Below are 10,269 nucleotides of genomic sequence, written 5' to 3' on the forward strand. Positions count from 1 at the left end.
ATAAAATCCGATAATCACATTGTATGATTTTTATCTAATAAATTAAATTTTTTATGCATGAAATAAGCATTTAGTCACCAACCAACCTGTGGCCTTTCACCTTATGGAGCATCAATGCTCCTGAGAAAGCCCAGAACTACGAGGCAGGTCAATGACCGGAAGATTTTTTTTTTTTTTTTTTTTTTTTTTGACACACAGGTGTACAAACATCAACAAGCTTAGGCAGGTAAATTTATGTTTGCTCTGCTTTAATAAGCACCAAAAGTACACATAACTTTTGTTGTTTCTTAAAGGCCAATGGATTAATACGGATTAAATCAATTCACACAGCAGCCCACATTAAATATATATTTTTCACAAAATAATATCATGCAATTTAAACACTACTCTCTGAGGTCCATTTTTATATAATAACCCAGTGGAAAATAGCAGATACGCAACATATCTGTAAAAATCTGCTCACAAGGTTACAGAGAGGTAAGCCTGTAAAACACAAAGCAGAAATGTCTTGATATTTTTTAAAAATGCTATAAATATGGCACATAGAGAACAATGCAGAACATGGTTTGCATTAGTTCAGTTTACATTCTTTTAGTCAGAAGGAGACCGATTAGTGGTACCACAGTATACTGTACCAATGTTTCAAAGTTACGATTTCTCCGTCATACAGTTTCTATAATTAAAAGTCCTTTCACTGAGATGTCAGGGAAACGACCAAAGAGTTTTCTCTGCAAACGATCAACTGACTGAAAGAAAGCTACATCACTGTTCCTGCAATAAGTACAACAAATTCAGTGGATTGTGAAATAATTAAAGAAAAAAAAACTGTCATGACATTGAAGATTAAGGACCATATACTGTGAAAAATGACAAAAGGTTTATATTTTCTGCTTGTATCAAAATATATAATTGCTATGTCTATGCTTGCAAAACAACTGAGTAATATAAAATAAACTTTACATGTAATGACCAATATTACATGTAATATGCATTATTTTGGAAGCAGAAGAAATTGCTACTTTTACATTTAAGACAAAAGCAGATCGTGTTTTATATTTTTGTGTAAAAAAATAAATAAATGTGAAAGCAAAGCAGCTTTATGAAATGATAGGAATCTAAAATCAGCTGATGTCAAAACTTGGGCCTTGGATTTGTCAGTATATGAACTTATTCCATAAACATCCTGGCATGAAACCAAAATTACACTCTTTATCATTTACAACCGACAGTTTCATAAATAGCATCAAAGCGTCCATTTTTAAAGTCTTCAGTAGTATTATTGTTTATGCTTGAAAAAACATTGGGAAGCATTCCATACGCTTAAAAAACTTTATAAAACTCAATATATTAACAGTAATCACTGCAGTCTGTGACAGCTTTCACTTCCACAGATTTCAATCCACCCTTCAACATGTGACCAGCACCGTATCAAATGTATTGTTTTTTATTCTGTCTCCTCCGTAATACAAAAGTTATTTCTAGACCTGCACTGCTTCCAAAATCCTTGCCCTCCCTGAATCTCTTTTTATGGCATTAAAAAGTCCAACCAAGATTTTATTTTTTAATTGCTTAGAACCATTAATTGCTTCTCTCCTTCTTCTTCCGTCTGTGCGTCTAATCTCGCTCCTTCATCTCCGTCTGTGTTTATCTGTGCCACTCCGAGTCGGTACAGAGAGTCTCTGATGACCACCTCTCCAGGCTGACAAGCCTTCACAACCTGGCTGATCTGCTGGTTCACTATGTCTCTGCTGCTGAGGAAGTCTACAAGTCGGTTGTACAGGTAGTAATAAGCCGTGTTGTTGAAAATCATGGGCTTTGTGTTCACATCGTCTTCTGGTTCTTTCAAAGAGTCGTTCTCCGGTATGTCGGTCTGCTCCTTCATGTTTTCCTCTTTGTGATGCTCCTCTTTCTTTAAGTCCAGCTCTGTTAGCAGGTTGATGTACGGCTCCAGATCTCTGCAGCGGATCATGCGGTGGTGCTCCTGAGCAGGAGCGTCCCGCGCTGCCCCTGGAGGATAAGCCAGCCAGCAAGAGGGGGATTTTGTGATGGGGTGAACCAGCTGGTTCTCTGCTACCAAGGAAAGGTCAGCGGCGTACGGCTGATCCTGCAGCTCAGGGCATGTCACGAACTGAAACAGAAACTAAAGTTTGTCTGGGCAGAAACTTACTGAAAACAGAGTCGCAGAATGCTAAATAAATAAAAGAAAAAAAGAAGTTTCATTTACTGGATTTAGATCAAATCTGCATCTAGCTGAGCTGTGCATTCAATCAACAAATAGATTATGCTTTTGTCTGTGTCGTCAGTGTGGAACTTTGGTTAGTCTTTCTACGCCTCTTCTTTTATTTGTATCCCTGTAAATTTTTCGACTTAATTGAATAAATGCCAATTGAATAAAAGTTTCTCGGTTTGTAGACTTTCTGGAGACACTTACTTCTGGCTTTTCAAAGGGGTCAGAGAAGCAGCCCTGGTTTCTGCCCCACATCTGCGTTGCCAACTCTGGATACTGCAGATCGGTGCAAAGCGCCACTTGACGAGGACAGTCGCAGACGTAAACCGGAGGCCAGTAACGGGAGGAGAGGAGCAGATCGACGTGGTCTCGAGCCGTCTCTCCTCTCACCAAGTACTTGGAGGAACACACCACCTACAGGCGGTTTGAGCAAACAACATCTAGCGTTCTAGAACCGTAACGCACAACCAGAAATAAGCCAGAAATGTGAAAATCATTATGCAATGAAGCCTATTGCAATAGTCAACAAGTCAATTAATTGAACTCTTTCTCCACTTTTAAATGGAATCAATAGCAGATCATTCCATCAAGGTCAGACTTTAAATGTAAAACCTGAAAAAAAACCCAAAGACCGTAACGTTTTCACCGCTCTGTCTTCATGCGAGCGAGTACACAACCATGATCCAGTTAAAGAAAATAGTTCTTACAACAACCTCTTAGGAAGTGATGATGCACTAGTTTACTTTATACACTACATACTCAGAAGAGGAGATAAAGGAAATGACCTAAAAACAATGACCGTTTTCTTGCTGTTAATGCTGATTAGTACCCTTCCTGTCCATAAAACAACTGTCCACACTGGGGAAAACGGCAGAGGTCCTCTAACCATTGTTTCTTTAATACAAGTGTCGCCGTTTTTTGTTCTTCTGCTCATGATCTCAAACTTTACATTTATCTACTCTGAGTCTGGAAACACCAACTCCCAACAAGGAGAATCACCGTCTCTGACGACTCCTCAGGATGGGATTTTATTTGCATTAAAGGTGTTATTTCAAATATGGCAAATAATCTAAGAAATGTGCAACTTTTAGAAAAAGGTACCACAAAAATCTGTAATTTCAGCCCACAACAATCACAAAAAAAAAAAAAACATAGCAAGCTCTGAATGGACTGATAGTTGGATGGAGGAACTAATGAAGCAGTGAATGTGTCATGGGTGGATGGACATAGTGCCTATCGAGACGTAGAAGATTATTCCAGACTGCTTATGGATCATGTGTATACAATGGATTGTATTGGAGGCTTAAAATGTCATAATGGCTGCAGTTGGAGCATTGATTGATTTAATTTATTTTTTTTCCAGGAACATGATAACATTTATGGGCTTGTTTTAATCATAGCCATTTTGAGTTTCACTGAAACTAATTTAGTGGCTGAACAGCAAAGGGGAAAAAAAATACAGCAACAATGGCAACTGAATTTATCATCTTAGCAGCAGATTGTCAGAACCCAAATTCACTCAAGCTGACCTGACTTATTTAGCTCATCCCAACTTCACATCCAGCATTTATTACAGAGAGGGGACTTGTAATAAAAATAAAGAATGAAAGTGGGGCAGAAATATGCAAAAGATGCACAGATAAGAGGACCGGTGTTTCACCTTGTGGGGGCACATCTTGGACAGCTTGCCAGCGGTGAGATGGGCGGGTGGCTGTGGAGCCGTGGGAAGGCCACTGTGGACATGTGTGTACAGGTTGACCAGGGAGGCCAGAAGCTCGTTCTAGCAGTGAGACACAGAAAACATGACTTACTGCAACAAGAACATTCATTTTAAAAGAACAATTAAAAAGCCAAATTACAAATGAGCATGTGAAGAGGAGATTTAACCCAGAAAGCCCAAAGATGGAGATGTTGGATGAAAGATTTTGTCTATTTATAGAGAGAGGAATTGATTAGTGTGTATTAACTGCAACGGTAAAAGTTATAGTTTTGCTATTGTTTGAAATAATATTACTGAACTTCATCTTCTAGTGCAACTGATTTCACTGGGTATTATTTTAGGGTGTCAAAGTAAAAGCACGCTGAATATAAATGCATGTATTTGTAAAATAATTGTTATTTTCCTTCCAGTTCAGAAGTACTACATTACGTCAGTCAATCAGATAAAATCCCTACAAAAACTTTGAAATTTGTGGCCGTTAGGAAGGAAAATATGAAACAGCTCAAAGGGTGTAAACTGTTTTGTTCAAAGGCTACGGTAAACCCTGGCAAAAGGCTCTCTGGTCTTTGTTGTGGCTCATTTGTTTCGTTCCCAGACAAACACACACCTTCGTGGAGCCAGGGGTGAGGTCCACTCCACAGCTATCCAGTATGGCTCTCAACTCATCCTCGCTGTGATCTTCGACCCTGTCGAGTCTGAGCTGACCGTCATGGATGAGACGAACCAAAACTGACGGATCTCCTGGAAACATCAGAAAATGATCTGATAGCCAACAAACCCAACCCACTGAAAGAAAGATCCCATAAGCAGAAACACGCAATCCATTTGTTTTTAATCTGTAAATAAAGCAAATGGCTATTGCGATATTGACACATTTGTTTATTTCTCAAGTCTGAGGCTGTAATAAGTGTAAGCAACATGATTCGGCAGGTGTGCGTACCTGCAGGCTGCTGTATTGGTGGCATGAGCTTGTCTTTCTCCGTGTTGATGACAGTGGGGCTCCTCATCAAAGGCGGCGCGAAAGGAGCGATGATGGAAGCATCCACCCGCGTGATGGGGATGTCTGCGGGGAAAGCCGCTTGCTCGATCGCTTCCCCCTCCATGGTCAGCCAGAAGTCGTCTACGTGAACTTCGTCTGAGACCGAACACTCCGGCCAGGTGAACTGCAGGATAAAAAGGCGCATGACGTTCCCAAATCAGCTGAAAAATTACAAGCATGTTACCGATTCCATCAACAGTCTGTCACCTCCACATTCTTCAGCTCCAGCACGTCGTTTCTGTGTCTTTGCGCAATCTCAACTTTCGGGGCAACGCCACAAATGCCACAGATCATGTCGTTGTAATCCCGCATCGTCAGACACTCAAAAGCCCAGTAGCCGCTCAGGAAAAGCTCCTGAACGTGAGATGATTCCTCTGCAGTAAGACTATGGACTAATGTAAGAGTAAACGCATCAAAAGGCTGATAATAAATAAATAAATAAATAAATAAATAAATAAATAAATAAATAAATAAATAAATCTACTGTTGAATAAATGCATGTAGAGGTAAACTGGACTTTACTTGGATGATTTTGGATTTGGTCAAACACAGACTGTGCGGCGAGAGGTGGTGTCTGGCCCAGTTTGATGTTGGCTCTGATCTTCAGAAATAAGTCAAGACTCACAAGGAGTCGATTCCCAACATTGAACAAACCTGAACAAACCAGAAAACAAATTATTAGACAGGAATGATTGACTATTCTAACACAGCATTACATGTTATGTTGGGTTCCTGTACGGACGCAGCATGTGGCTCGTTCTCCATGGATGCCATGAAATAGGGAGAGAAAAAAAAAAAAAAGCTAAATATGCCAAGATACAGACAGAGAGATCTTCAGCTAATACAATATCCATTTAATCATGTGAGTTGAGGGCAACTCTGCCAGGCGAAATAAAAGCTCCTCTCAGGTTGTCCTGTTGGCCGGGATCCTCAGATAATGATTGAGTTTTAAAGGAATCTACTTAAAGTGTTTCTTAGAAACTGAAATTCATAAAAATTAGACAACTAGAGCCAGATTTCAGAGAAAAAAAAAAACTGAAGACAGAAACATATGTTGCTTAGACATAAAACATTTTCTTTTCTGTCAAACAATATGAAGCAGTGTTATTATCCACTGATCTGCTTCTAAAACTAAAAAAAGAAGCTCAAATAGGGATAATAGATAAATGGAGATGCAAAGTCCTTTATTATGTAATAATAACCAGACTATTAAATATGATGAAGATTTTGGTAAGACACTCACTTTCTTTTCTCAGAGAAAAAAAAGGTAGAAAGGTATCCAATTAGTTTGTGAGACAGATTTTGTTGTGCTATAGCGCCCTCTTGAGGCCAATTGGTAAAACAGCGTGAATAAGAAACATCCACAACTAGTCCAGAGTTTAAACCAGGCTGGCCCTATTCCAACAGGCGATTACACAAAAAGTACATTTTAAAACAGTTTTTCCTTGGAATTAAAACAAATGATGCTCAGAATTATACAAATCTGCTTTACTGCAACAGCTGAGCGTGTGTGGTTACCTGGATGCAGATCTGCAAAGCTGTGCAGGGCCAAACACCGAAGGTTGGGACACACTTTGAGTTGCAGAGACGCCGTCTGCATCAGCGTCTCTGTGAGCAACCAGCAGTCCTCCTGCCCGGCAACAGTACTGCAAGGTCCAATTGTAACCACGTATGCAAGTTTACGTTAAATCTCAGAAATCAAAGAAGTCAAAGCTCTTCGTGCATGGCCTTACCCCCGCTCTCCTTTCAACAGACGGTAGCTGCAGAGGCCGCAGTGTGTAGCTGCTGATTCATAAAACTGAGGCCACCCCGTCTCCAACAGCGTCTCAGTCTCAGCATCACTTCCCTCACCGTTCTTAACCAGGACTATTTTAACGCTGTTCAGCTCCTGGATGAGGCTCATTGTTTCCTGCAGCTCTGTGTCGCTCTCAGGAATCTGCAGGGTGCTGCGGATCAGCTGCAGAGTGCTCTGGCGCTGGACGTCCCTCTGAGCAGGACTCAGGTCCTGATGGGGATCCAGCAAAGTCTCAGACTGAGGAGGAAACAGAAAGTTAGTGAGAGGATTTCATGCACACAGCAGTTGGCATCAGCAAATCGTGTTTGCAAGTAAATAATTTGATGATGAGTGCTGTGAAATTGGATGATTAGCACTTGACTAAACCTGATTGTTCATCAGTTACTCATAGAAGCACTCTTAGGTACGGAAGTTGTTACTGAGGGAAAGAAGAGGCAAAGCCTTATAGCATCAAAATGTGATAAAAAAAAAAGTAAATAGGACAATAACTATGTCATAAAAAAATGTAAAATGTGTGAAAGACCAAAGAGAAAAAAATCAGCTATCCATCTTAGGTGTACTGAAGCAGCCGTCACTGAGCCGTCACAGCTCTGAGCTTGAATTCAACCAGTGCGCCATCCATCTACACTTTAAAAATAATCTGGATGTTGTGTTTCTCTTACCTTTGGAGGCTTGGTATTCTTTCTGGTCAACTCGCTGCCACATTTCGGGCACACAGCAGGTTTGTGACGGTTCTTATACATGTAGTCGCATGCCGGGTTCTTACAGCGGCCCCTGCCTCGTGCTGTGGATAGCCCCAAATCCTGAAACGACACGCAAAAAAAAACAAAAAACATCTGTCACACAAACAGAAAAGAAACCACAGAGAAACAAATTTTCCATGAAAAGCACGGGGTTTACTTACAAAACAGGAAACCGTGTGTCTGAAAGGCACTAGGGACAAAACATTCACACCTGTGTCAGGAGTGGAAGTCGCATGTTTACTCCTGTCTGCTGAGATGGAGGAATCCTGCAGAGGGGGACGCAGTGAGTGAAGAAACTTGACCTCATCACTGTCGCTCTGTGTTTTCAGTGTTGACGTGTGTGTTTTCACCTGGGTGGTTGTCGTCGTTGGGGCGGTCTGGCCAAGCTGCTTTAAAGTGCTGGGTTTAAGACTCGACAGAATCTCTTGAGGCACTGTGGCTACAAGCACAACCACGTCAGATGAACACCGAGCACATCTAGAAATTACATTTCTTCTTCGTGCATGTCAAACGTGTCGTGAACGCATTCGCGCAGCGCAAAGTGGGAAATTACGTTAAAAGTACCTGCTGCTGAATGGCTGCTTGTAGAGACGCCTTGAGGTTTTTCTTTCTCGGGTGCCACAGTCAAGATCTGAATCACAGCGTTGCCTGCGAATCAACCCAAACACAAGCAAATGTGTTGACCCGGGTAATAGCAGCTTATTACCTGAAGTATATGCCGCGGGATGTTTGTCCAGTGTTACCTGGGTTACAGACGGCAGGAAGGATGGGTCTCACGGGCCTCTTCTGAACAACAGCACAGCTTCTCGCTGGTTTCTGATGCGTGCTTTTGGTATTCACTTTTATTTGTTTACTTTAAAAGAGAAAAATAAAGAATGCAGTCAGATATTCATTTAAAAAACATGAAATGTCCAGTGGATTACATTGACTAAATTCTTCTAAGATAGAAAAAAACAAACAATAGCTTTTTCACTAAATTCCTTTAAATAACCAGAAATATGTAGATATTCAAGTTCAAATGAAACAACAATTTTTCTAAAGATTTTGAACAACTTACAATAAAGATGTTTGAAGGTTCAATATAAATTTGAAATGTTTACTCCTAGGGTCAGCTTGTTTATATGTAATATGTAACATGGCTATCGATGTGTAACTGGATCCTGGATAAAGTTTTATGTCACTTCATATCAGTTTTGAGGACAGTAGAAATTCCTGAAATCATTTATTACAACTATTGTTATTTTGTAAGTCTAATTTTATAACTAAAAGAGCTCCATTAAAAATCACAAAGATACCAAACTGCGGAAAAATAACAACCAACACCTTGATAATGACGTGTTGCTGCTGCCCTCTGGTGGTGCTGCAGCTGATAGTGCAGGCTGTTTTCTGTTGCTCCGATTAGCTTGTCCTTCCTTGTTACCGCCACCAGATGTTTTGCTGGTGTCTGCAGAAACATGCAGTGCAGCCTGACGGCTTTCGTCACTCTTGTTGTCAGTTGTTAGCTTGGAAGCACCAGCTTTATCTTGTGTCCGTTTAGCCTAGAAGAAACACAAATGCAGTCAAAACCAACTGAGTCAACCGAGTCAGAGCTGTAAAGAATACTTTATATCAAATATCGCCTGCTAGAAGCAACTGAACCTTTACAGCAGGTATCCATTTTCCTCCCAAGTGGCTCCCACACTCGGGACAGGTAGGTGGTTTGTGTCGAGTGACGTAAACAAAAGAGCAGCCAGGATTCAGACACCTCCCCCGACCTCTCCTTGTGTATGTCTTTACAGACTGCAGTAAAGAAGAAATAACTCACTTTTTTTTTTTCAAAATTTATTTTAGAATAAACTCTGCCTTAAAAAAAATGGGTTTTTACCATTTTATAAGAAGGTTTGGGAATCTGGTCTGATTTGGCCCCTACAGATATCATCATGACTGGCTGCAGGGAACTAATGCCTGCTAAAGGCTGAGGCTCCAGTTGACTCTTGAAAGAAGGATAATTGGGAGAAACACTTACTGAAAATAAACTGCTTAGCTGAAACATTTAATTTCCGTTTTAACGTTTAAATTCCTGTCGTAAATCATTTACGTAAAGATCTCACCTGAGAGGGCACAATGGTCACCATCTGCGTAGCTTCTCGTTGCATCATTTGCACTGCTACTCCACCGGCTTTTGTGTTCAGTGAGACATCATTCAGCATCTCATCAACAGAACCCTGCGAGCCCTGGACATCTGTGGAGGTCAGGGTTTTGGATGAAGACCATGGTGAAGTTCTTTGGGGAGAAGACACCACCGTTTCCTCTGCTGTATCACTGGGAACAGTGGGGGGCTCTGAAATCTCCACCTCTGCGGCCAACTCAACAGGCGCTACCTTGGACTTGGGGACCCTGAGGGCGACCGAGCACAAGCTTCCTTCAGCCGAAAAATCAATCGATTCGATGCACACTTCTGACTGAGAGCCTACAGCTTGATAATTAGGGGAGGCGCTGTTGGGCACCAGGAAGCAGTTGGCTCTGGGGAGGATTTTGCGGAAGCCCGGCAGGTGTTTACTGGAGCTTTGAGATGTCTGAGGAAAAAAAAAAATCACAAGTAAGGAAGTTGTTAAAGGCTTCTGAAAGCACATCAGAGAAAAAGATGAGAAAAAAAAATCGGTTTAGTCTCATTCAACTGGTAGCAAACTTAAGATCTCTATCTATATATATATATATATATATATATATATATATATATATATATATATATATATATATATATAT

General features: G+C 40.8%; 1 protein-coding gene across 1 annotated transcript; it reads right to left on the minus strand.

The window, feature by feature from the left end:
- Positions 1-334: 334 nt before the first annotated feature.
- On the minus strand, positions 335-10,079 carry LOC106939820 (HMG domain-containing protein 3-like; the record flags this gene model as incomplete). Its single annotated transcript, XM_015022378.1, has 18 exons — positions 335-2,128; positions 2,432-2,641; positions 3,888-4,007; positions 4,555-4,688; positions 4,888-5,110; positions 5,194-5,378; positions 5,509-5,640; positions 6,505-6,632; positions 6,720-7,018; positions 7,444-7,584; positions 7,686-7,790; positions 7,875-7,963; positions 8,089-8,172; positions 8,268-8,377; positions 8,848-9,062; positions 9,163-9,303; positions 9,389-9,496; positions 9,615-10,079. Coding segments are annotated over 18 exons (3,456 nt in total), but the record flags the coding sequence as incomplete, so codon positions are not given.
- Between the last annotated feature and the right edge of the window lie 190 nt (positions 10,080-10,269).

This window comes from Poecilia latipinna, unplaced genomic scaffold (genome assembly GCF_001443285.1).
Source record: "Poecilia latipinna isolate Pla-1442-1.1 unplaced genomic scaffold, P_latipinna-1.0 Scaffold2992, whole genome shotgun sequence".
In the NCBI taxonomy this organism is placed as follows: Eukaryota; Metazoa; Chordata; class Actinopteri; order Cyprinodontiformes; family Poeciliidae; genus Poecilia; species Poecilia latipinna.